This window comes from Littorina saxatilis, linkage group LG6 (genome assembly GCF_037325665.1).
Source record: "Littorina saxatilis isolate snail1 linkage group LG6, US_GU_Lsax_2.0, whole genome shotgun sequence".
In the NCBI taxonomy this organism is placed as follows: domain Eukaryota; kingdom Metazoa; phylum Mollusca; class Gastropoda; order Littorinimorpha; family Littorinidae; genus Littorina; species Littorina saxatilis.
Window position 1 is genome coordinate 43677860 of NC_090250.1, and position 27500 is coordinate 43705359.

Below are 27500 nucleotides of genomic sequence, written 5' to 3' on the forward strand. Positions count from 1 at the left end.
GTGAATCTTCCAGTGTTGTTATTTACGCTTTAGTTTTAATTTTGAAATCTTAATTTTTTTAGAAAGGGAACAAAATTGAATCGGTCCCGACGGGCGCAGTGGCGTGGTGGTAAGACATCGACCTCCTAATCGGGAGGTCGTGAGTTCGAATCCCGGTCGCTGCCGCCTGGTGGGTTAAGAGTGGAGATTTTTCCGATCTCCCAGGTCAACTCATGTGCAGACCTGCAAGTGACTTAACCCCCTTCGTGTGTACACACAAGCACAAGACCAAGTGTGCACGGAAAAGATCCTGTAATCCATGTCGGAGTTCGGTGGGTTTTGGAAACACGAAAATACCCAGCATGCCCACTCAACGAAAGCGGAGTGAGCTGACTATGCTCTCAGAGTATAGTGTGGGGAACCCAAATGGGCAAACGAGCTCACACGTAACCAGACAATTCTGGAACGCTGAAGAAGAAGAAGAAGAATCGGTCCCGAATAGCCAAATAGGTTGAAGGGACATGGACAAAACACAGCAACCCACCAATTCTTCTATTTGTTGGCCCAGCAACCCACCAATTCTTCTATTTGTTGGCCCAGACAGCAGTGAGACGTGCTTGCAATCACACGTTTCATTTCCCAAAATCCATCGGACTTCCTCTGCTAGATGAATCTTGAATAAGTTCACAACGCAGCAAAGCATTGATTTGGGGTTACTAACCGATGGATGTCTGAAAAAGATCGATTCCACTCACGTTCGAATAAATCGAGTCAACATCTTGGAAATCATACATGCATGGTCTTGGATATTCATTAATAACCGGTCACCGACCGATGGAAGGGACGATACGACCGATCCCGACGAGACGAAATCCGCAAGCTGACTGATAGTTACTGCAGGCAATCCAAATAATTATACTGCAGCAGATTCTCTATGCAATCAGATTTTCTGGGCGGTCCTCGTCAAGCGTGCAAGTAGATACAGTGGGAGATGGGAGTTATGCTAAGCGCAAAAAGTCAAAACAAACAGCGGGACAACGGCTTTGTATCTTATGTTTGCGCTTTGTTATCAAAAAGGCACAAGCGTTGTGCATCTATTCTATGGCAGATTTAGTTTCGAGATATTGTAAGGTATCGCACGACAGTCTGTTAAATTAAGATGCTCCGCACAAACAACGGAACAGCGGCTTGTATCCTTATTTGTATGTTGTTTAAAGTGTGCAGTGAATGTATTGCCATGTTCAGTTTAACAATATCCTGCTGAGGCATCACCTAACAATCTGTGCAAAAAATTCATATTATCTTTTGTTCACAATGCACAGCTCCTTGGTTCAAAATCAGCGAACATTCTTTAAAACAAATGTTAAGTTTGTTCGTGCATTTCAGTAAATAGGATATCCACATACCACATAATTATATGTCGCATACTGTTTATTTCATTCAGAAAGACCTGAGAGGTCTCGTGGCAGCATCCCCGGACAGCGTATATGGAGCCAAAGTCCACCGACCGGAAACGAAACAAAGCCATTTATAGGCAATCTCCTGTTAGCTACAACACCCCCACACACACACACACACACACACACACACACACACACACACACACACACAATGAAACTTGCACTTAGTGACTCGTCAACTGGTAATGGCCACGTTTTTCTGCTTGTGAGAAAGGACAGCATCTTAAAATCAACTCCTACTCTAATTAACAGACAGCAGGAATGACAGATCCCCTAACGGACACCTTTTTGCGTGACCAGCGTACTGACCGCCCGGGAAGATTGCTGACCTGAGTACCTTCCGACCCTCCTGGCAAAACCCTTCCATTGACCACACCGGTCTGGTCTCTATTGACCAAAGGCCGCGTAAAGAGATCCAGTGAGGGTCTTTTGTTTGCAAAGGTTTTGTTTAGTCTACTGCCTCTCCCTGCTGACCGAGTTCTTTTTTTTTCGCGTGTATTTGTGCATACCTCTCTCTTTTCTTCTCTCTTCCTCTCTCCCTCCCTCTCCGAGTCTCTCCCTCCCTCTCTCTCTCCCCCTTCCTCCCTCTCTCCCCCTCTCTTTTCCCCCTTTCTCTCTCTCTCTCTCTCTCTCTCTCCCTCCCTCTCTCTCTCATAATTCCTTAACTGCACATAGTATTGCAATACATACAATGTATTTCTATATCTTATATGATTGAATTTTTATTTGTTATGTTCGTCTGTCTTTATGTGTTGTATAAAGGACAGGTTGGAAGAATAGGCTTTGCCTAAAACCTTTATCCTTTTGTAATAAAGTTCTGAGTCTGAGTCTGAGTCTGAGAGTCTCTCTCTCTCTCTCTCTCTCTCTCTCTCTCTCTCTCTCTCTCTCTCTCTCTCTCTCTCTCTCTCTCTCTCTCTCTCTCTCTCTCTCTCTCTCTCTAGGAGAGGCCAGATTTTGGACTGAGGGCACAACAACACAGAACGCATAAACTGCCCCCCAAAATGAGAGATCAAATCAAGGCTCTTGTTTGCAATCTCTGGTGGAGTCTTCTTCGCTGTTCGTCCATCCTCCTTTCTCCACCTCCACCCCCACCCCCCTCTCTCCCAACCCAACCCCTCCACCACAAACCCCTCTGCAACCCCTTTATCTTTTCTTGAACAAAGGTGATAAACATGTAAAACGCCCCAGCGAACTGGCAGTAGGAGGAGGAGGCCGGGGGCGGCCAAGAAAGTTCAAGTGATTTGTATTGTTGTCTCAGCAAACAGTGCAGCCTTCGGAAGAACAATCAAAATAGGAGAAAGGGAACGGAGGGGGGGAGGGGGGGCTTAGATGTGGTCAAACTTTAAGCCGACCCTTAGATAGCGATTGGATTCAAAACAACAAAGTGATAATCATGATATTCAGAACAACCCAGAAGTAGAGTGCAAAGCTGCCAACTGACAACTCCATCTCCTCACCCCAACCCCTCTCAATGGTGGATCAGACGTGAGACTGGCCACAAGTACACAGAATACCAACAAAATGGACAGAAACAAAATCCAAATCGAACGCAATTTGCATTTAGTCATCTCCCAAGAAGGCACTCTCAATGGCGTACGACAACGTGGGCTGGGATGACAAGATGTTGGACAACAACACCACAGACACTCCCCCCCCCCCCCCCTCTCTCTCTATTTTCCCCCTTCCCTTCAACAACCCTCACCTTGGGCACAAAAAGCAGACACAGCGTCACCGTGGTACTGAGCACCATGAAAGCACTCTCGATGGCGTAGGACAAGGTTGGCTGGGACGACAAGATGTTGGACAGCACCACCACGCAGACACTCATCAGCACGACGTTGTAGACGTTGAAGCCGATGTACTGCGAATCATTGAGGGCGGGGATCTTGACGTTGCGGGTCTCCCAGGCCATGTAGACGCCGAAGAGGAGCAGGAGGCCTTTGTAGGCGTAGAAGGTCCCCATCCACTTCTGCAGGTGCTGCGAGTGACACGTGGCCAGCTGCGTTAGGAACACGAGGTCCTCGTCGTCTTCTGAAGACTGGAACAGAGAAAATACAATTTTTTTTATGTAAACAGATTTGCATGAACGTTGGTTTCATTCGCTTAAATGCCGTTAAACTAGAGTTGAAATCTTGAGGAAGGATGATGATCCGACATGAAACATGCAGTGTCGTGTGGCAAACATGGCATTTAAAACAAGTTGTTGTCGTCCTGTAAAAACGGTAAACGAGAATATATTGTACGATTAGGAAAAAGATAACAAAATAGAGAAACACGTGGAATGATGTACAATACATTGATACACATAGTGCTCATCTTCTTCTCGTACCTGAAAGTTTAAAAATATAAAATAAAAATACAAGAAAGGCAAGTTTATGACAAATGTAACGATTGGCAAAACGAAACATTCACTGGAACACCGTTTTCTCCATCCTCAGGGTAGACGAACATGATTCTCAACAGAAAAATAACAACGAAAGGATGAACACTACTCGGATATTCGGTTTGCTTCTTCAAGGATTTCAGGAAGCAAAATTACGGGGGAAAAAATCAAATTCTGAAAAGTTTTCAGAAAACAGGGAAAAAAATTAACAAAGTTATGATATGATTTTGAAATGCTTATTGACACGTGGTCAGTTACATCAGGAAGACCAGGCCTTCGTCTTCTTCTGAAGACAGGAGCAGAAAAACAGGATACAAACGTGGAAGTTAGAGCAGGATTTCGTGGAAACCACACTGATGAGAAAGTGTTGAAGACATGATTAGGAGAAGCTTAGCGTCAATCGGACAGATGTTGATTTGTGGTGTGCGTCAAAGTGGATGGATCCTTTAATGTATGGTCGGCCTTCCAGATTGTCTTATGTATGGTCGGCCTTCCAGATCGTCTTATGTATGGTCGGCCTTCGAGATCGTCTTATGTATGATCGGCCTTCCAGATCGTCCTATGTATGGTCGGCCTTCGAGATCGTCTTATGTATGATCGGCCTTCCAGATCATCTTATGTATGGTCGGCCTTCGAGATCGTCTTATGTATGATCGGCCTTCCAGATCGTCTTATGTATGATCGGCCTTCCAGATCGTCTTATGTATGATTAGTCTTCGAGATCGTCTTATGTATGATCGGCCTTCCAGATCGTCTTATGTATGATTAGTCTTCGAGATCGTCTTATGTATGATCGGCCTTCCAGATCGTCTTATGTATGATCGGCCTTCCAGATCGTCTTGTGTATGGTTGGTCTTCGAGATCGTCTTATGTATGGTTGGTCTTCGAGATCGTCTTGTGTATGGTCGGCCTTGGAGGTCGCTTAAATGAAAAACCATACATAGATCTATATATGAAGTAAAAGAACGAATTCCACCGTTATGCTCATAGTTCCTGTGTGTGTGTGTGTGTGTGTGTGTGTGTGTGTGTGTGTGTGTGTGTGTGTGTGTGTGTGTGTGTGTGTGTGTGTGTGTGTCTGTGTCTGTGTCTGTGCGTGTGTGTGTGTGTAGAGCGATTCAGACCAAACTACTGGACCGATCTTTATGAAATTTGACATGAGAGATCCTGGGAATGATATCCCCGGCTGGTTTTTTCATTTTTTCGATAAATACTTTTGATGACGTCATATCCGGCTTTTTGTAAAAGTTGAGGCGGCACTGTCACACCCTTATTTTTCAATCAAATTGATTGAAATTTTTGTAAAGCAATCTTCGACAAAGGCCGGACTTCGGTATTGCATTTCAGCTTGGTGGCTTAAAAATTAATTTATGACTTTGGTCATTAAAAATCTGAAAATTGTAATAATTTTTTTTTTATATAAAACGATCCAAATTTACGTTCATCTCATTCTACATTATTTCCTGATTCCACAAACATATAAATATGTTATATTTGGATTAAAAACAAGCTCTGAAAAATTAAAAATATAAAAATTATGATCAAAATTAAATTTCTGAAATCGATTTAAAAACACGCTCAGAAAGTTAAAACGAAGAGAGGTACAGAAAAGCGTGCCAGGCAGCACAGCGAAACCACTACCGCGCTGAACAGGGTCGTCAGTTTTACTCCGTTTTGCACAAGCGGCGGACTACGGTCATTGTAAAAAAATGCGGTGCGTTCAGTTTCATTCTGTGAGTTCCACAGCTTGACTAAATGTAGTAATTTCGCCTTACGCGACTTGTTTCTGTGTAATGAGGCATTAAAAAGCGCAGATGAAAAATAAACAAGCAAACGAAAGGGAGGCAGGGGGGGGGGGGGGTACGGTCACGCAGGAAAGTCAACGCCACGCGCACTCTTCTCCAAATGTCCTCTTTGCACTGACAACAAGCCCAACATGTTAGCAGGTGCGTGGGTGGAAACAGAAAAAGAAAAGATACACAAAGGTAATGAAAGGCTGGCGGAACACGCACGGGATTCAAATACGCATTCCTTCCCCGTGTTAACAATTCTACTGACCAGGCTAGGATCTGACCATGCTAGGATCTGACCAGGCTAGGATCTGACCAGGCTAGGATCTGACCAGGCTAGGATCTGACCAGGCTAGGATCTGACCAGGCTAGGATCTGACCAGGCTAGGATCTGGCCAGGCTTGGATCTGACCAGGCTAGGATCTGACCAGGCTAGGATCTGACCAGGCTAGGATCTGGCGAGGCTTGGATCTGACCAGGCTAGGATCTGACCAGGCTTGGATCTGACCAGGCTAGGATCTGACCAGGCTTGGATCTGACCAGGCTAGGATCTGACCAGGCTAGGATCTGGCCAGGCTTGGATCTGACCAGGCTAGGATCTGACCAGGCTAGGATCTGGCCAGGCTTGGATCTGACCAGGCTAGAATCTGACCAGGCTTGGATCTGACATGGCTAGGATCTGACCAGGCTAGGATCTGGCCAGGCTTGGATCTGACCAGGCTAGGATCTGACCAGGCTAGGATCTGACCAGGCTAGGATCTGGCCAGGCTTGGATCTGACCAGGCTAGGATCTGACCAGGCTAGGATCTGACCAGGCTAAGATCTGACCAGGCTAGGATCTGGCCAGGCTAGGATCTGGCCAGGCTAGGATCTGACCAGGCTAGGATCTGACCAGGCTAGGATCTGGCCAGGCTTGGATCTGGCCAGGCTAGGATCTGACCAGGCTTGGATCTGGCCAGGCTAGGATCTGGCCAGGCTAGGATCTGGCCAGGCTTGTACACGAGATAAAGCCATCCCTCCACTTTGACACATACCAAACATCAGAAGGCTGGGTGCTTTCTGTGCAGAGTGGGAAAAGTTTCATCAATTTGAAATTTCAAAAAACCAAGAAAGGTAAGTTGTTGGAACGTTGTTGTTGACAAAATTTCGTTACAATCTCAAATACATTGTTTTTGGATTTGATGAATTTAGCTTTTCACCGACAATAGCGTCGAGTTGCACCAACACTTTTTTTTTAAATGGATCAAACTCGGTAATAGAAACAATCAGGACTTTGATATTTGCATGGGTGGGACTAATTCCTGAAGAATGTTAAGCGGGGGGTGTGGGGGCCCCCAGACGCTGAAGGATTTGTATAATTAACAACCAAAACAACGTCACCACAGACATTACGAATCCGGATTTCCAGTATATCCCGGAAGAATCCCACCCATGTATAGGTGTGTGTGTCCAAGTGGAACGAATTTCTTTGTCCCATGTGTAAAAGCCTGGACATATCAGAAATGATAAGTCGAAGGTTTACACGGGAAGGGGTGTGCATTTAAGGGCGAATGAAGAGCAATCAGTTGAAGAACATGTGTTTGGCTGGCCACGCTTTCAACACTTGATCATTAGATTACAGAAAATTGCATCAACCGCTTGTGAAGAGCAGGGCTTTAATTTGCCCAGAGCTATATTTGCTGTGCACAACATTTTATTGACAAGCTCTTCTGTGTTAGGCTACTGCGTGGCGCCTGCGTGAGTGAAGAATTCTGATATGGAAAATTACATTTCCGCAGTTGGATGTCTCTCTTTTTTTAATTTTTTCCTCGTATCTTTTTGTTTCGTGTCTTCTCTCTTCCATTACTTCGTGTTTCTTTCCTTTCGCTTTTCTCATTCATCTTTCTTTCGTTTCGTTTCATTTCGTTGTCTTTCTTTTCATTTGAATTAATCATCCAATCAAAACTTTCTTTGTGAATGTAGGATTGCATAAAGAAATGTGGTCAATCTCAAATGAATAATTTAGTTTTTTGTCTCCCTCTCTTTGGTGCAAAACTGCATGAAGTCACGTGATCCATATGTTGCGTTTTTGTGTATTGTTTGTGTTTCCAGGGAAAATATGATGTAATCGCCTTCTAATAAAGAATGAATTTGTGCAATTTCTTTTGAAAATCTCTTTAGTGTTGAATTCCATGAAGTCAAATGTTGAATATTTTGTGTTGGTGTTTTTACATTTAGTCAAGTTTTAACATAGGGGGGGGGGGGGGGGATCGAGACGAGGGTCGTGGTGTATGTGTGTGTGTGTGTGTGTGTGTGTGTGTGTGTGTGTGTGTGTGTGTGTGTGTGTGTGTGTGTGTGTGTGTGTGTGTGTGTGTGTGTGTGTGTGTAGAGCGATTCAGAGTAAACTACTGGACCGATCTTTATGAAATTTTTCATGAGAGTTCCTTGGTATGATATCCCCAGATGTTTTTTCATTTTTTCGATAAATGTCTTTGATGACGTCATATCCGGCATTTTGTAAAAGTTGAGGCGGCACTGTCACACCCTCATTTTGTAATCAAATTGATAGAAATTTTGGCCAAGCAATCTTCGACAAAGGCCGGACTTTGGTATTGCATTTCAGCTTGGAGGCTTAACAATTAATTAATGACTTTGGTCATTAAAAATCGGAAAATTGTAAATAAAAGTATTTTTGTATAAAACGATCCAAAATTACGTTTATCGTATTCTTCATCATTTTCTGATTCCAAAAACATATAAATATGTTATATTCGGATTAAAAACAAGCTCTGAAAATTAAAAATATAAAAATTATGATTAAAATTAAATTTCCGAAATCGATTTAAAAACAATTTCATCTTATGTCCGTTCTTGATTCCAAAAACATATAATATGATATGTTTGGATTAAAAACACGTTCAGAGAGTTAAAAATAATAGAGATATACAAAAGCGTGCTATCCTCCTCAGCGCAACCGCCACCGCGCTTTTCTGGATTGTTAATTTCATTGCCTTTGCCACGAGCGGTGGACAGACGATGCCACGAGTGTACGGTCTTGCGGAAAAAATGCAATGCGTTCAGTTTCATTCTGTGAGTTCGACTGAGCTTGACTAAATGTTGTATTTTCGCCTTATGCGACTTGTTTTTCTCTCGTGTATCCAAGAAAGGAGTATGATGCATCGCCTTACCGTGCAAACATGGGCAAAAGGGCAATGTTTTCTCTCTCTCTCTGTCTGTCTGTCTGTCTGTCTGTCTGTCTGTCTGTCTGTCTGTCTGTCTGTCTGTCTGTCTGTCTGTCTCTCTCTCTCTCTCTTTCTCTCTCTCTCTCTCTCTCTCTCTCTCTCTGTGTCTCTCTCTCTGTCTGTCTCTCTCTCTATCTCTCTCTCTGCCCCCCCCCCCTTAAATTCTTCGTCTCAATAAAGTAAAAAATGTGTTTGATTGGTGTGTTTTTTCCTTCCTTGCTTTTTAATTCCATCCTCTTTTATAAAATACCAATATATCTTTTCTTTGCGTAACATGTCGAAATCCTGTTAGATCCACTTACTTTACATCAGGAGCCATGCATTCGTACCAAATTTAAACGACGTTACGGAAAGCATTTCCCATAAACCATACGCGCGGATGCCGCTTTTGCCCGCGTGAAAACCTTCGACCATCCTGAAACATGTCAAAGTGGCGATTTATGTGAGAAAGGTCACGTGGTTTATGACACCACCATGTAATTGGCTGATGACTTAGGTCATGTGACGATATACCCTTGTCGTCTGGGTAATTACAGTACGGCCCTCTGCCTATCACTATCAATGATGTATGGTACATTTCCCTATACCTCCATTACTAACTCGTAACTCAAGTACAATGTATGTATGAGACTTTTCCATGTCCATATTTTTTCCACGAAAGTCATCAGTTTCGTCTAAAGCGGTCTGCTATAAGCATTGGCGCGCGCGTTTGCATTTCTGCATGCTGACATTTAAATTTTCAAGAAATTTAAAAGGTACCGGGACTGTGGGAAAAAGAATCGACTTTCTCCTCTTTAACGAGAGCATCGGAGGCGTTCAGGTTTCAGCGGGTCGTCGATCTTTAAGAATATCGTCAGGGCTAATATTTTGACGAAAAGAATTATCCAATCACTCAGGCATTGTCCATGAACCCCAAACCTCATGCATGTTTCATAACCTATACAGAGTACCTATAGGACACTGAACAAACCCTCATAGTATATCATTCAGAACAGTATTAACACTGAAGACACCCTAAAATTGACTGATACTCTATTTTCTGTAATAAATAAGAGGCAAGAGGTCGGACACTAGCACCGACAGACAATTACTTCCCTTCTGGGTCAGCTTTCTGAGTCCTTCCCGTCAAATGCTGCAATCGTTCAAGATCTGTGTGATAGCCCTGTTCATGGCAGAATCTGGTTACCGTCTGAATTGATCCTGGGTTTGTAGTCTGTCTATCTGTCCGATTAAGTCTGAGTTTGTTTGTACTTGAAACTGTTCACACGCTGTCGGCTTAAGTTTGCAGAGGTAAAGGTTACCTACTAAACGCAAAACTCTTGAGGTACTTTGACAAAAACGTGCCCAAAGTATAGACCACAGGTAGCCACTTACAAAAAAGCCATACTGCCAGGAGCCTACAGCTGCTCATTTGTAGAAATTCAGCCATGTTTTTTTCTCCAAGGGTGAGTTTCGAAGTACCTTGATAGATGTATTGCTCCAGACGAGTGTTATTCATTAAGGGACCTTCAATTGCGGCAATAGGCTGGACATTTTTAACATATTCCAACTAGTTTTCAACTCCAAAAGAAAATCAACAAAGGAGATTTACGATCTCAATTTCAAAATTGAGATCGTATTCGTTGACGAGCAGTTTAAGCTGTTTTTTTTATTCGTATGATAATATTACTTCTGAGGCACTGATCTTTCCGATCTTATTTATTTCTTCTTTTTTTGGGGGGGGTTGGGGGAGTACAATCTATTAACAGTAGCTATGATGCCCAAAGTTACTGTGCCTTTAAGAATGCAGTCATTCTCCAATGGGGAATCCTGAAAACGAAGCAAGAGAAGAGAGACTCGGCCTACAGCCGTTCTGAATCAGAAATATTCTAGAGCAGAGGTCATTGTCCTGATGTCTGATACTGCGATAAAGTGCACAGTATTCTCGACTACAGGTCACAGATACAGAGAATAATGCCACCAGACTCGTAGAAAAGCCCACAGCCGTTGAAAAAGGAGGTAAAGTTCAAACGCTTTAGGTGGGCCCCCCTCGCGTTAACCCATGGGTACTGAACTTTTCTCAGGCCCATAGGAAACATTTACGGAAAAAGATGGCAAAGGTACAGAATGATTACAGAATAATCCAGGAAAGTACATTTTAAAGAATAGTTTTCTATCCTGGATTTCCCAATTCCAAATGTTGTCGAAAACCCAACTGGAATCTTATGTATGCATATGGACTTTCTTTTGTCAAAATAAGTTTGAATGTGGTGATATAAAGCAGAGAATACTTAGAAATATGTAAAACGCGGATGAATTCTTTCTTTCTTACTTTAGAGAATTACAAAAAATAATATCACGCAGAATCTGAATGCATATGATTAACAGAAACTGTGTTCAGGGGTTTCACAAAACCACCTGGTATTAAGATAGAATGGACCCTATAAAGTTCAAAAAGATCACACACACAAAACATTTTTTTATTTAAAGTTTAAAAACAAGTCGCGTAAGGCGAAATTACTACATTTAGCCAAGCTGTGGAACTCAAAGAATGAAATTGAACGTAGTCCGCCGCTAGTGCAAAAGGCAGTGAAAGTGACGAGCCTGTTTGGCGCAGTAGCGATTGCGCTGTGCTTCATAGCACGCTTTACTGTACCTCTCTTCGTTTTAACTTTCTGAGCGTGTTTTTAATCCAAAAATATCATATCTATATGTTTTTGGAATCAGGAACCGACAAGGAATAAGATGAAAATGTTTTTAAATTGATTTGGAAAATTTAATTTTGATCATAATTTTTAATTTTTTTAATTTTCAGAGTTTGTTTTAATACAAATATAACATATTTATATGTTTTTTCAATCCGAAAATGATAAACAATAAGATAAACGTAAATTTGGATCATTTTATAAAAACATTTTTTTTACAATTTTCAGACTTTTAATGACCAAAGTCATTAATTAATTTTTAAGCCTCCAAGCTGAAATGCAATACCGAAGTCCGGCCTTCGTCGAAGATTGCTTGGCCAAAATTTCAATCAATTTGATTGAAAAATGAGGATGTGACAGTGCCGCCTCAACTTTTACAAAAATCCGGATATGACGTCATCAAAGACATTCATCAAAAAAATGAAAAAAAGGTCCGGGGATATCATACCCAGGAACTCTCATGTCAAATTTCATAAAGATCGGTCCAGTAGTTTACTCTGAATCGCTCTACACACACACACGCGCACACACACACACACACACACACACACACACACACACACACACACACACACACACACACATACACACATACACCATGACCCTCGTCTCGATTCCCCCTCTATGTTAAAACATTTAGTCAAAACTTGACTAAATGTAAAAAGTAAATGTTCACCTGGCAACGGTTTCTAAAGTACGCACCTCCGGGGTGTATTGAGCGAGTAATGTTTCTTTTCTACATTTGTAAACAGAGGTTACTGAAGAAATGCATATCGTTTTAGGAAATGCGCGGAGTCTTTTCCAGTGGAGAAAATTACCACCCTTTGCACTCTCAGTGTCACCTAAATGCTGGGTATATACTAACAGACATTCTTCAAGATTTGGATCAAAACTCCAATGCAAACAGTTACTAGTTCAGAAACAAACCCAGAATCGTCGGAAGAAAGCAAAGCTCAAGGGAAATAGGCATAAATCTCCTTCCTTCGTCTCCGTTTGCCTGCCATGTTTTTATCCTTTTTATCGGGAAAACAATTTACAATTCTGCAACTTTTCTATTTTTAATGACATTTACGGATATCATGCAAGTCATCAGAATACACTATTTTCGCTAAGGTATGGCTAGAAGTTCACAGAAAATAGGAACAATTGTTTACTCCCTAACCCCTACCCCATCTACGCGCCCACAACCTCTACTTCCCAGAATTTTTGAGACTGGTCCGCTAAATTCGGTGCGAACCTCGACACTCCATCTTCCAGGTTCTGATCAAAACGCCAAAAGGTCACTAGACTCATGAGAGACGAAGCCAATAGGCATCCAGAGAAAGCCAGAGTTCAAGGAAAAGAGGTCCGCTAACAGAGGGCAAAGGTAGCAGCCGAAGCCACGTAGCGCGAAGGTTAAAGAGGCACTGGTTATTTTTCCATCCTCACGCGCGCACTTGCTGTATGGTCGGTTCGATTCTTATAGCCAACGGCGAAACCCTGAAAAGCCACATGAACTTACCATCACCTCCCAGAACAACAACACATAAAACAAGAGGCAGAGGAGTGCAAATCACAAAATCACAGGACATAATTTTTACAAAACACGATTCATGAGGTGTTTGATTGTAGATGAGGGAAAATTACATGAATTTAAAAAGAGAGGAAATGTTATCTCTCTCTCTCTCCCTCCCCCCCTCTCTCTCTCTCTCTCTCTCTCTTTGGCTATCTCCCTCAGTCTGTCTGCCTCTCTTACACACACACACACACACACACACACACACACACACACACACTCTCTCTCTCTCTCTCTCTCTCTCTCTCTCTCTCTCTCTCTCTCTCTCTCTCTCTCTCTCTCTCTCTCTCTCGCTCTCTATATCTCCACCCCAGCCCCCAAGAGACACACAAAGCAGAACAAATCTCCTCCGGCACCGTAACAAGACCATTTCTTCTGAACAAAATCAACGTTCAAAGATCCACCCAAAAAAGATAATGCGCTCACGAAATCTCAGCTCAGACAAAGTGTCTCCAGCTATCGCTTCGTCTTGTTTAAAGCCTATTTGAAGAAGTTCTTTCCACGAGGGTGTAAACAACTGATTTTCAACACACACACAAAAATATACGCACGCATTCGCGAACGTCACTATTATCACGACCACTACCAACAGCAACACAGTTAGATAAAAACAAATAAAAATAAAATTAAAAAAACATCCTCAATGACAATTGCTTCTAGCTTTGTTCATGCTACCACGTTTTGGAATGACAAACAAAGTAAGGATAGTTACTGGAACGTTTAATCTAAGACAAAACAAAAAATAAACATGAACGTTGGTCTAGTGATCCAAGAAGTGGAGAGACAATCTGAACAGACATTCAACTTAGTTCAATTAGGTTTTAACACAAGAGTTTCAACTCAAAATAGTGAGAGTAAAGGATGGATTTAGCTTGCGATGATCATTTTCTTCGACAACGCATCACTAAGTATACCATTACATGATGGACAGGCGTCCTTGACAAAGTGCGCTGGCATTTTGGCAGGAAACATGTAGTTTTGACTTTTACACCCGCCCAAGTGCGTACACTAATGAAATACAATGGCTGTCCATGCCGATAATTCTAATCCAGCAGTCTATAATTAAACCTGCCTTTACAATAAACTTTGTAATTTGATAGTGTACATTTTTATTTTTCGGGGTTTTTGTTTGAATGTTTATTTGCTTGCTTGTTTGTTTGTTGATGTTGTTGTTGTTTTTAGGGCTATTTGGGGGTGCGTGGTTTTGTTGTTGTTTTGTGGTTGTTGGGTTGTTTTTTAGGGGGGTTGTTTTGGGTTTGTTGTTGTTGTTGTTGTTGTTGTTGATGGTGTTGTTGCTGTTGTTGTTGTTGTTGTTGTTGTTGTTGTTTGTGTGCTTCTTGAGGGGGGGGGAGCTCTGGGTTCCTGCTTCGTCTGACAGGCTTTTCTTATTCGAAGGTCATCATGGCATTTGCACGTTAGTTTCACTGGCTGCCGCGAGTGTGGATGTAAAGCTGCCTGCTTTCTGTGTGATGTCTGTTAGCAATCTTGCCCCTGATGGCTTTGCCGTTAGAGCGTAAAACTTAATTTCTCTCTATTAGAAAAAAAAGAAGGAAAAATAAGGTTGTTGTTAATGTAATCTAACACATCACTGGATGATTGCTTCAATAGTATGAAAGCTTGCTTTAAAAAACGACTACATGTATATTGTTTACGTGGTCACTCGATGCTTTGCTGAGAATGTCGTCCTTCTGATTATAGAATGCTCTCGAAACTTGCTGTAAATTGAACACCGACCATCAGTTAATAAGTTGTTTGAAGCATGGTCGAGCGTAATTTTCTTTCGTAAAATGCTGAAAAAAGAATACGTAGGTAAAACAATGGCTTTATAGGGTCATGCTCACAGTATTAGTAGACAAACATCTTCCTGTCTGGTCACCGAATTTTTGAACCGTGAAAAACAAGCAATATTTGCATGCTAAAAAAATAAACCGACAGATGCAGGTATATTATATATATATATATATATATATGTATAGGTTACAACACGAGTGGTTTTTTATATGGCTTGTATTTCAGTCAAGACCCAGCGGATGAATATCATCGGGAGACACGAGCCTCTGGCGAGTGGCTCTCGATTGATATTCCCGCTGGGTCTTGACTGAAATACAAGCCATATAAAAAACCACGAGTGTTGTAATCTGTATATCCCATTCTACCATCAAACACAAAGTGTAGACTACTAGCGGCACTGTTGCGATCTGTGCAGGGTAAAACTGTTGCCAGCGAGACTTAGCCCTTTTGCAACCTTAAACTAAGTGACCGTCGCTGAAAAAATAAAACGAATGAGTGCATCGATAAGTACGCGGTAACACTACTTTCAGACCATTTAAAAGCTTTAAGTAAAGGTTCATAAGTTGCAAAAAAGTAATGAAGTCGAATAGAAATTAATTTAGTTGAAGCGCACAATTCTTTTGTTTTGCGTTTCAGGTCGGCAGAACGGGCGAAACGGGTTTGGGACCCATTTGGCTTACTCGATTCAGAATCGGTTCCACGTTGTTTTTCTCGAACGTGTGTAATTAGGCTTATTGACAGAGAAGCAAATTTTAGGGAACAAATATGTAGGTTTAGATTTAACCATTTGCTCCCTATTTGAAATGTATCTACGTGATAAACTGTTTTGCGAGTGTGTTTGCATGGATGAACTTAAACTGGTATGGTGTGAGGAAAACGCGACCGACACGTCTGTCACCGCCGATTGATTGCATTTTGAAGGAATATGACTGGATTACGGAAAAATATGTGGACTTACTGCAGAGCCAGGCAAAAGAGTAGACTTGCTCGCAAAACACGTGAAACAGCCGATGTTTGATAGCTGAAGGCGCACACCAAAACACACTACCGACAGATTCTCAAAAGTCGTCTGCTAACGATGCAAGGGGAGGGTACTCGTGTTTTTGTTTTGGTTCGCTAGCATCTGGTTATCTTGTAAGTTGAATGTTCGTTTTTTTCGACCTGCATTGCTTTCATAATGAAAGAAACTTTTGCTTATTGCATCTCATACATCAGATCAGTTCTGAGATTCATTTTTGCGTGCAACTGATATGGTTTTCTGAGCCGTGCAATACGATTTTAGAACTTCATACAAATGTGTCACATTGTTCGGCGCGAGGTCAAAGGTCGGGAGGAAAGTAGTCCTTTGCCCAAATCGGAATCTGCACTATCATATATTTTTTGGAGTCCATGATGTATTTATTGAGCTATAAAAATACAACATATATACCCATACTGAAGTAACAGAGACAAAGAAGGGAGGTCATGGGATATATATATATATATATATATATATATATATGACATACAAAATGTAATACAGATAGTGTGCATGTACAATACTCAAGGAAATGGACGCAGTAGCGTAGATCCTATACTACAATATATTGCATCATAAAAAATAAGCACCGAGACATTTTCCCGACCAGAATGCATGTCCCTTCTACCCCAATTGCCTTGTACCGGGAGAGTTATATCCCGAATCGATGTTACCATTTCCGCCACAAAATTCACATTTACGTCGGGACAGCGTATCATTAGCGGCAACCGACGATGAAGGGTAGTAACTAGACCTACTTTATCTACACAGTCGATCAACGTTTGGGTTGGGGGTCGGGGTGGGGGTATGGGGATGTGGATTATAAGGGGGGGGGGGGGGGGGGGGGAAACGGGAATAAATCGTTCTGAGAACCTCAGCTAGGTTTGAGTTGTAGGGTTTTCTGAGTTATAGTTCGGGTTATACACTAGTTAGGTCGACTACAGCCTTGCAGATTTTTTCAAAGATATAGAAGCATTAGGGTGTGTGTGTTGGGTGGGAGGGGACATGCTACAATTTGTGTGTGTGTGTGTGTGTGTGTGTGTGTGTGTGTGTGTGTGTGTGTGCGTGCGTGCGTGCGTGGGTGCGTGCGTGCGTGCGTGCGTGCGTGTGTGAGTGTGTGTGTGACGTGTTTGCTCTTTCTTCCTTTCTTTCTCGAAATCGACTACAATTCCTTTTTTTCCAATGAGTCTGTACTTGTCCTTCCTTCTCTCTTCCTCTCTCTCTCTACCACGTATACTTGTACTTATAATTACTTGCATAGTATGCATTTGATTTTATGACTAACCACATATGTATGCTCTTCATGCCTCATCTTCATCATCATCATCATCATCATCATCATCATCATCATCATCATCATCATCATCATCGTCATCTTTATCATCACGTGCTGAAGTTTTCTGACCTCCTTTTGTTGGTGAACTTTTTAACTTTTTAATTTTTAATTTTTCAATTTTATCATTGTGTGTCTGTGCGTCCCAAGGACAGATTGTAAGAAAAGGCGTAGCCTTAAATCTTAATCATTGTTAAATAAAGTTCAATTCAATTCAATTCAATTCAATTCTCTCTCTCGCCTCTCTCGCACCTCCCTCGCTTTCTCTCTTTCTCTCTCTGCTATTCGACCCGCCACCATTCTCTCTCATTTCTGGCATTTGCTCTTCGTACCCCCCCCCCCCCTCCTTTCTCTCTCTCTCTCTCTCTCTCTCTCTCTCTCTCTCTCTCTCTCTCTCTCTCTCTCTCTTTTTCTCCATCTCTCTATCTCCTCGCCCCGCCACAATTCGGTTTGTCCCCCCCTCTCTCTCTCTCTCTCTGCCCTCCCTCTCTCTTACCTCCATGGTGAGGTTGGTCACGTGACGCCTCATGGGGTCCACAACGACCCAGACACACACCACGCCAGAGTCCAACACCAGCAGGCCACCAATCAGAAACAGCAGGTGCCGATCCCGTAATAACTGAAAGAGACAAAAAGCAAGTCGTAGAAAATGAGTCTCTTACTCTCTGTCTCCTACTCTGTGACTTGCTCCGTAGTTAATCGAAACTGGCAAATGAAAACCGGGTATCTTTTTTTGTGGTGGGTGGTGTAGGGAGGGTGGTGTACGTATTATTTCTGTGTCTGCAGAAAAAGTTATCCAAAAAGCCAAACATTCTTTTTTTTTAAAGAATGCATTACGGGGTTGCAGCTTTTATTGCAGGTAATACAAAAACAGCCGGTTTCCAAGGAATGTCAGCTGTCCAACATTCATACTCAAGTTGAAAACACTGGTGTCAAACTGTCAATAAAAGCAAACAAGAGGCGAAGCCTTCAAGGCTCACGTATGAAATAGACAAACAGTAACACAAACTCAATCACTCCGTCACACATACACACACACACACACACACACACACAGTAAGCATAGGTGACACTGTGCAAGAAAGCGAGACACTAGATCTAGATCTGTCTGTCTACATGTAGCCTACTTACAGGGACACGACTAAGAGTAATACCTAATATTCTGGACTCGCAACGAAATATACAAACAAATGACAATGAACAACGCTTCGACCTAATGGTCTTCAACAGGTTAAAAAAAAAAAATGAAAACAACAATACAAATATCAAAACGACTTATCAGAGAAGATGATGTCCTCCAAGCGCAAAAGAAGGGGGAAAGGGAGATAAATTAAAAAGAAAAATGAGCAATGAAAAATGAAACCAAAACGAAACAAACCAGAACAATAACGCTTGAAGGGCCTGAAGTTGAAAGAGAGAGAGAGAGAGAGAGAGAGAGAGAGAGAGAGAGAGAGAGAGAGAGAGAGAGAGAGAGAGAGAGAGAGAGAGAGAGAGAGAGAGAGAGAGAGAGAGAGAGAGGGTGGAGAGAGAGAGAGAGAGAGTGTCAACAATCTACGACACGACTGCCAACTAGTCTCGGCCCGCTCAAAAAACAATGACCGAGACTTTCAGTAATTTCTTCGCGTGACGTCTAACCCTCTTACGCCATAATGTGACGTCTTCAAATGACGAAATTTCTACCACAGACATACACACGCACAAACACACGCACAAACGCACAGACAGACAAAGTTACGATCGCATAGGCTACACTTCGTGAGCCAAAAAGCGAGACTGATAATGGGCTAGATAAAACCAACAGCCATTTAGAAAACATAAACCACCGCAAAAGAGCAGCTAGTGCGATATATCACATATATTATCATATCAACGAATCTAGTGCATAAATCCTAGATTTAACAAACGAGTTATATCAGCTCAATCTAAGTGGAGAGAAAGAGGGGGAGAGGGGGTGGAGGGTCTGTCTTTCTATTCTTCTGTCTGTCTGGCCTATTTCGGATTTTCAAGTTTATTTGGCAATAAACTATTGGGCGTCATTCATTTAACTCCTTGCATTTTCAGTTGTCTGTTCTCTGCGCATGTCTATCTTGTGAACATCTTTGTTGTGTGCGTTACAAAACGAATGTCGCAATACACAAACTTCTTCAAAAAAGACGAAACTAACAATACACACACACACACACACACACACACGTAACACTCACATACAGGAAACACACACATACAGGAAACACACACACACACACACACACACACACACACACACACACACACACAGACAAACACAAACACACACACACACACACACACACACACACACACACACACACACACACACACACCGTCAGCAGAAATTGAGGGGTTGCGATAACTAAGAGGGTGTTACGGAACAAACCCGCGCGGCAGCCAAGCAAATCTTCCCCGTTTGATCTCTTAAGTGGCCATACCGCTATCTTTATGCTTCAAGCTTTCGCTTCATGCCTTTCCCTCTTTTCTGTTTCCTCTTCTTTCTTTGTCTATTTTCCTTTTGGCTTCTGAGTCGTCAGAAGGCGCGTGTACTTCTCTCCGTTCTGGATGCATGTTCCCTGTCCGCTGGAACTCTGCACTTGCACTCTCATGGTCTAGCTGTTGATTGACTTGGATGATTTGTAGATTTTTTGGGGAACAGTTTGGGGCAATATGTTGGAGGATTAGAGTGTGTGTTTTATTGACTTTGATGATTTTTGTGAAAAGAGCTTAGGCGGTGTGCGTTGGTTGTAGGTTTGAGATGAAAAATTAGAGAAACATTGCAGTTCTAAGATGTCCGAGGAGATTAGCACGTTAAACTACTTAACCGTATGACAAACGCTTCGACATAGTGTAATTGGAGTCATAAAAATTAACTCCGTTCATGACAAAGAACCATCTGTCTGTCGATTTGTCTGTCTGTCTGTCTTTCTGCTTGTCGTTCGCTGTTCGGTCGGTCTGTCGGTCTGTCTGTCTGTCTGTCTGTCTGCCTGTCTCTCTGCCCGCCTGTCTGTCTGCCATTTATATCTGTCTGTTTCACATGGTCACACGACCACAATATATTATTATTCAGCTCTGTGTCACACGACGAAAAACAGCTTGGCAACGCGGCAATCATTCACACTCCAATCCTTTTTCCTCAGAACCGATCATTTGTTCTTAACACTGAATAGCGTATACATGTCAGTCTGCTTGCCTCGTGTCCTCATAATTAGTTACCCTTTCTTGTGTGTCATCATTACCACATGTTTCCCTTCTCCTTTTTTTCTGGACACATCATTCTTCTAGGGGGAAATTCCTTATGACTCTAAAGAGTGCAACGTCCTTGAAACTTCATCTTATATCGGGCGTCTTCTGTTCTTGTCATCTTATTTCCTTTCTCTGTTTGTCTTCTTTCTGGTACATATGACCTTCCCTTATTTCTGGACAGATCAGTCTTTGGGGCAAAAGTCCATCAGTCCGTAAAGAGTGAAAAGTCCCAGAACTTTAAGACCTGTCTGTCCGAAAAGAGTGCAAAGTAAGACCTGTCTGTCCGTAAAGAGTGAAAAGTCCCTTAACTTTAAGACCTGTCTGTCTGTAAAGAGTGCACAGTCCCTGAACATTAAGACCTGTCTGTCCGTAAAGAGTGCACAGTCCCTGAACTTTAAGACCTGTCTGTCCGAAAAGAGTGCAAAGTCCCTGAACTTTAAGACCTGTCTGTCCGAAAAGATTGCAAAGACCCTGAACTTTAAGACCTGTCTGTCCGAAAAGAGTGCAAAGTCCCTGAACATTAAGACCTGTCTGTCCGTAAAGAGTGCAAAGTCCCTGAACTTTAAGACCTGTCTGTCCGTAAAGAGTGCAAAGTCCCTGAACTTTAAGACCTGTCTGTCCGTAAAGAGTGCAAAGTCCCTGAACTTTAAGATCTGTCTGTCCGAAAAGAGTACAAAGTCCCTGCACTTTAAGACCTGTCTGTCCGAAAAGAGTGCAAAGTCCCTGAACTTTAAGACCTGTCTGTCCGTAAAGAGTTCAAAGTCCCTGAACTTTAAGACCTGTCTGTCCGAAAAGAGTGCAAAGTCCCTGAACTTTATCTTATACAGTTTTCAGTGACCCCCCCCCCCCCCCTGCTCTTAAGACACCCCCCTCCCCCAATTTAAGACCTCCCCCCTTTTATACCTTACTTGTTCAGATTTTCAGTTCATAACCTCTGTAAAGTTACTTCCATTTTAAGATTCTTTTCTTCATAAGACCTTATTTTCTCAGATTGTCTCAGGTCTCAATAGTGGGGTGCCACTGTATGTCTCCCATCTTACCTTGCTCTTCACCAGTCCGTGGTGCGCTCTCGTAAAGATCTGATGGACGCGGAAGGTCTTGGCAAACATGGCGCCGAAAGCCAGGGAAAACCCGGCTGCCAGAAGAAACCCTCGAACCTGCTCGAGAAGAAGAGAAAGAGAAGGAAAAACAACGCGTTATAAGCATGAAATCCTCGCTGCTGGCTCTGTGAGTGTTGTGACTGTCAACACGTGAAAAAGGACTGGGTGCCTAGGATGATGAGAATGATGATCGATATGTCGTTTGAATATTCGTCATTATGATGGTATGATCGATTTTTGTGTTCTTCATTTTTCGTCGTTATGTATTTTTGGTTCCCATCATGAACGATCTTTGTTCCATTATTCGTGGTAATTAATTTGTGCTTGTCGTGACAATGAGATGATCGACATGTCGTTTGATTGTTCGTCATCATGAACGATCTTTGTTCCATTATTCGTGGTAATTTATTTGTGCTTGTCGTGACAATGAGATGATCGACATGTCGTTTGATTGTTCGTCATCATGAACGATCTTTGTTCCATTATTCGTGGTAATTTATTTGTGCTTGTCGTGACAATGAGATGATCGACATGTCGTTTGATTGTTCGTCATCATGAATGATATATTCTGATGGACACGTGGGGGAATTCGGGGGCTGTGATTAGATGGTCTCTTCCGATCATCAAAGCATAATGCTACGGAAGTCGGCCATTTTTGCCAATATCCAAAAGCATATTGACAGTAACAAAGACGCATGGTTCCGGTTTACCCATCTGTACCACACGATGTTTCAATCGACAACAGCACACACTGACAACTTGAAATTCCTCTCGGGAAAGTTTTTCAGCTTTACAAATGTCGATAGCATACCCTTTTCTGCTTACTTCCTGATGGACAAAGCCTATTATTTTCTGTCCCTAAACACCACAAAATGCCCAAAGTCGAAAGATGTAGTACAAACCAAACAGGGGAGTAAAACGGAACAGCCGTTTTTGTGTGCCTGTGTGAGCTAAGTTGCCGACTGACACAAACTTTCGCATTCGGCTTTTCTTATCTCGTAACTCCACACTAATTACCATAATTCCCCTCTGAAGTATTGATGTTCAACCCATGACACTAACATTCATGTAGTCGTTTATAACTGAGGTTGAAAAATTCGCTTCATGACGAGACAAGTATAAATGCCATTCACAAAACTGAAAACTTCGCTGCCGTCTGTTCGCGTTGTACGGATTAGCTGTTCTCTTATCCTCCCCTTGTTGCATCCCAGTTCTTCAGTTGTTTCTAGTTTTCCGTTGATGTTGTGTTTTGGTCTTCTTCATAACTAGTCTTGTTAAAAATTTAAAAAACTCAAACTTCTTTTGTTGTATACGAATGAACTAATAAAAGCTGTTTAACAGCTGTGCTGTCAAATCGAGGTTTTTTTCCAAAGTCAGCGTGGCGCCTGCACAAAACTAGTGCGCATAAGAAACGGCGTCTGCTATCAAAACCTGAGATCAACTCATCGACGCAAAAACTGTCCTTTTGTAAGTTTGGAACAACAAATCAAGGTCAGAACAGCTATATAATCGCTATTGTATTTTCAGCGTAGCAATAGGGTCCGATATTTAGACTCGAACAAGTATCAGTAATGCGACTCGTCTTCGACTCGTCGGCATTATACTTGTCTCGTCTAAATATCGGACCCTATTGCTACGCTGAAAACACAATAGCTGTTAATGATATGTTTTGTTTCATAATTCGTTGTTATATATTTTTGCTCATCTCCTCGAACAATATTTTAATATATTATTCGTCGTTACGTATATTTGCTCATTATCAATTTAAGATAATTGATATGTCGTTTCATAATTCGTCGTTATGTAATGCCACTAGTCATCCTAGTGACATGCTTGATCTGTCGTTCCATTATTCGTCGTTGTCGCTCCAGATCATGAGATGAAATGATCGAGATGACGTTGAAATATTCGTTGTTATGTATTTTCGCAGTTCATCATGGTCGACATGCCAGGACATCCTTTGTAAGAATGTCGTATTTTTTAAGCTGATAATTATGTTTAAGTCTTCCTAAAGACACTATATGCTGTTTTACTTGGAACTGACCAGTCGTCCTTTTTAAGCTGATAATAATGTTAAGACACTATACTGTTTTACTTGGAACTAACCAGTCGTCCTTTTTAAGCTGATAATAATATTTAAGTCCTTCTTAAGACACTATACTATTTTCTTTGAACTAACCAGTCGTCCTTTTTAAGCTGATAATAATGTTAAGACACTATACTGTTTTACTTGGAACTAACCAGTTGTCCTTTTTAAGCTGATAATAATGTTTAAGTCCTCCTTAAGACACTATACTATTTTCTTCTAACTAACCAGTCGTCCTTTTTAAGCTGATAATAATGTTTAAGTCCTCCTTAAGACACTATACTATTTTCTTCTAACTAACCAGTCGTCCTTTTTAAGCTGATAATAATGTTAAGACACTATACTGTTTTACTTGGAACTAACCAGTTTTCCTTTTTAAGCTGATAATAATGTTTAAGTCCTCCTTAAGACACTATACTATTTTCTTTGAACTAACCAGTCGTCCTTTTTAAGCTGATAATAATGTTAAGACACTATACTGTTTTACTTGGAACTAACCAGTCGTCCTTTTTAAGCTGATGATAATGTTTAAGGCCTCCTTAAGGCACTATACTGTTTTACTTGGAACTAACCAGTCGTCCCTTTTAAGCTGATAATTATGTTTAAGTCCTGCTGAGACACAAAACTGTTTTCTTACGACTGAACGGACTCTCGTTTTTAAGCGGAGCAGCGGTAGACAGAATAAAAGTTGTTTCGATCTCTTACTCCGCTTTTCATCTCCATCAAAGAGACCCACAAAGTGCTCAATGTTATAATGTGTGTATTTTGCTTCCAAGATTATGCGTCTAGACTGTGTTTACACCGTGACACACTTTTCCTCCAACTTAAAGCAGCAAGTCTTTCTTCGCTGATGATTTACTGGTCAGGAGATTTACTGAATCTTAAACGGAAACTTTGTATCTACTTCTTCGCACAAGAACGAAATTATGAGATTTACTCCCCTCTTTTTTTGTTATGTTTACCTTTTAGTTGTGTGTGTGTGTGTGTGTGTGTGTGTGTGTGTGTGTGTGTGTGGGTGTGTGTGTGTGTGTGTGTGTGTTTGTTTGTGTGTGTAAATGTTTGTGTATGTGTGTGTGTGTGTGTGTGTCTGTGTGTGTGTGTGTGTGTGCGTGTGTGTGTATGTGCGTGTGTATTTATGTGTGTGTTTGTGTGTGTATGTGTGTATGTGTGTGTGTGTGTGTGTTTGTGTGTGTGTGTGTATGTGTGTGTATGTGTGTGTGTGTTTATGTGTGTGTGTGTGTGTATGTGTGTGTGTGTGTTTGTGTGTGTGTGTATGTGTATGTGTGTGTGTGTATTTACAGACACAGTACTGTAAAATGTAGGTTGTTTTGCAGCCGAGGGGAAAAAAAGACGACACAAACGACCGGGAAGAACCGGATTGAAATACATTTGCATGGACCGTTTCATTTCATTGGTTAATCCTGGTGAAAAATGTGGAATCTTGCGTCTTTAAGCAACTGCTGTGGTGTTCGTTGATCAGCGTGTTTTTTCGTGAATCGACCACCATCGTATGAATGGTTTCTGATGAGTCCTGCTCGACTGCATGAAATGAATGAATTTCTGATTCCTGTCTGAAGCTTCAATCAGCCGTGTACTCTAATGAAAACAAAAATAACAAAAAAGGAAATGAGAAATGTTTTCATGGAGTTTTGATTAGTTTTCTGGAAAAAGACGACCGAGGAACCATTTTACGGCCGCCATCACCATCATCTTTCTACCGAAATCCTTCCAAAAAAATGTTCTTCTACTTATCCATCCATTCTATAAGTCCGCCATGGCGCCCCCTTCTGCCCCCCCCCCCCCCCCCCCCCTTTCGACATCCTTCCCTACCGCCACAACACCCTCCTTGTTTCATTTACACTGGTATTAAACCCACCCCGCTCTTCCTTTACTCTCCAATCCCCTCAGTGTTCTTAATCAAGAAACACAGAGCTGCATGCTGCGAAAAACACAGGAGATACGTACAGGAAAACGGCTTAGCAATTCGATGAATGCTGCGATAAGGACAAGAAACCGTATCAAAGACGTATGGAGCCCCGCTGGATTCTATTCCTGTCAGAATTAGGTGTTTGTACTTGTGTGTTTTGTGTCCACATAGGGTACGAGTTTTTTTTACGGAGGTTGTTGTCACACACAAAAATGCTGGTGGATGAAAGTTGTCCATTCACGAAATCTGGCCGGATGTAAGCAGTTTATACGCGTAGTCTTAAAATATCAAACAAATACTGCCAGCTGCACTTTATCCTGGACAGCTAAAAGAGTAGGTAATTACTAAGTATATACATGCACAAACACACACACACACACACACACACACACACACAACACACGCACACACACACACACACACACACACACACGCCACACGCACACACACACGCACACACACACACACACACACACGCACACCCACACACACGCACACACGCACACACACACACACACGCACACACACACACACACACACACACACACACACACACACACACACACACACACCTACCGAGCACCATTCTACCCTCACCACTGTGAAGCGACTGGCAGCATTTCAAGAACCAGTGTTAACAGAGAACTCTTAGAAATGAAGTTAAAATATTCTTCTCCGACATACATTCGATTTGTATCATGTACCGGTTGACCACGTTGTTGTTTTGTTTCTGATTCGCTGAGTGCAGAAAAGCAGCATGTTAAGAGAGAGTTTTGAAATAGATCTTGCAGAAATTAAGTTGAATTGTTACTTTCTTACAGATGTATGATTGCTATTTTTATTGTGTATAAACAACTGCGTTGTTCTGTTTTTGTTTCGCTGTGTGTTGAATGGCAGCATGTCGAAAGATAGCCTTTTTGACAAAAAAACTCGTTTCTTTAAAAAAGATGTTTTATTCTTCTGATCTTACACGTGTCATTTGTATTGTTGACCGCTGCGTTCTATGTTTTTTATTATACCGGTTTTATTTTTTTTTTTTAATGAGAGGTTGGTCCCAGAATTTCTGTTTGATAGTTAACTCTTTATCGCATTTCGAATCCTTCCTTCGTTTTCCTTCCTTCTCTGTTTTGTTTTTGTTGTTTGATCGGGTTTTTTTTTTTTTTTTTTGGGGGGGGGGGTACACATAAATTGAATCGCAACAGGAAGAATATTAAACCTTGGTGGACTTCTATGGACATCCGTGTTTTTTGTATCCTCATCTTAATGCATTCCTTTTCACAACTTACGCCTACAATCTCATTTGCAGCGGCTTTCGAGGCTTGTTTATCAATAAATAAAACTGTACACAGCTCTTATCCTTTAATCACTAACAAAAAAGATAAACGAAGAAATACCCGCTGACAGGACATCCTTTCCAATAAAACCACAAAATATGAACTTGTCTTATCACCCGTGCATGAAACGAGACACGAAAACCCCATACGAACGACGACTTAGTTGCAGCACAACTTAACTCCACCCAACTCTTGTAGCATCTAATCTCCCTGCAAACGACGACAAGTGTGCACGAAGACACACATTTAGCAGGACACACACCACTCTGTAGATCAATGAGGGGGTGGGTGTTAATGAGCTAAACGGTTGTGTTGTACCGTCACATGGAAGCTAGTGCACAGCAGAACTTCCTTTTCGGTCAATAAAACAAATAGCGCGCAGATCAAGAGAACTACTCAATAACCCCTTCCCTTTAACTGTCTTCTGCCCCCTCTCCATCCACCAACCTATCCTCCCTCTATCATCCCCCTCAACCCCCCCCCCCCCCCCCCCCCTCCAACATCCCGAACCCCATCCTGACCTCAGGTCAAAATGAGTTCGGCTCATTCTCTCCCTGACAGGATGCCTTGAGTTTCCTTGTCTGGCA

General features: G+C 41.9%; 1 protein-coding gene across 1 annotated transcript in view; it reads right to left on the reverse strand.

Annotated features, from left to right (window-relative positions):
* The window catches only part of LOC138968026 (gamma-aminobutyric acid type B receptor subunit 1-like), a 174930-nt gene that overhangs the window by 15409 nt on the left and 132021 nt on the right, over positions 1-27500 (reverse strand). Inside the window, exon 14 of the mRNA XM_070340586.1 lies at positions 3142-3477. Coding sequence (XP_070196687.1) covers positions 3142-3477 — 336 coding nt within the window. The remainder of the gene's footprint in view (positions 1-3141; positions 3478-27500) is intronic.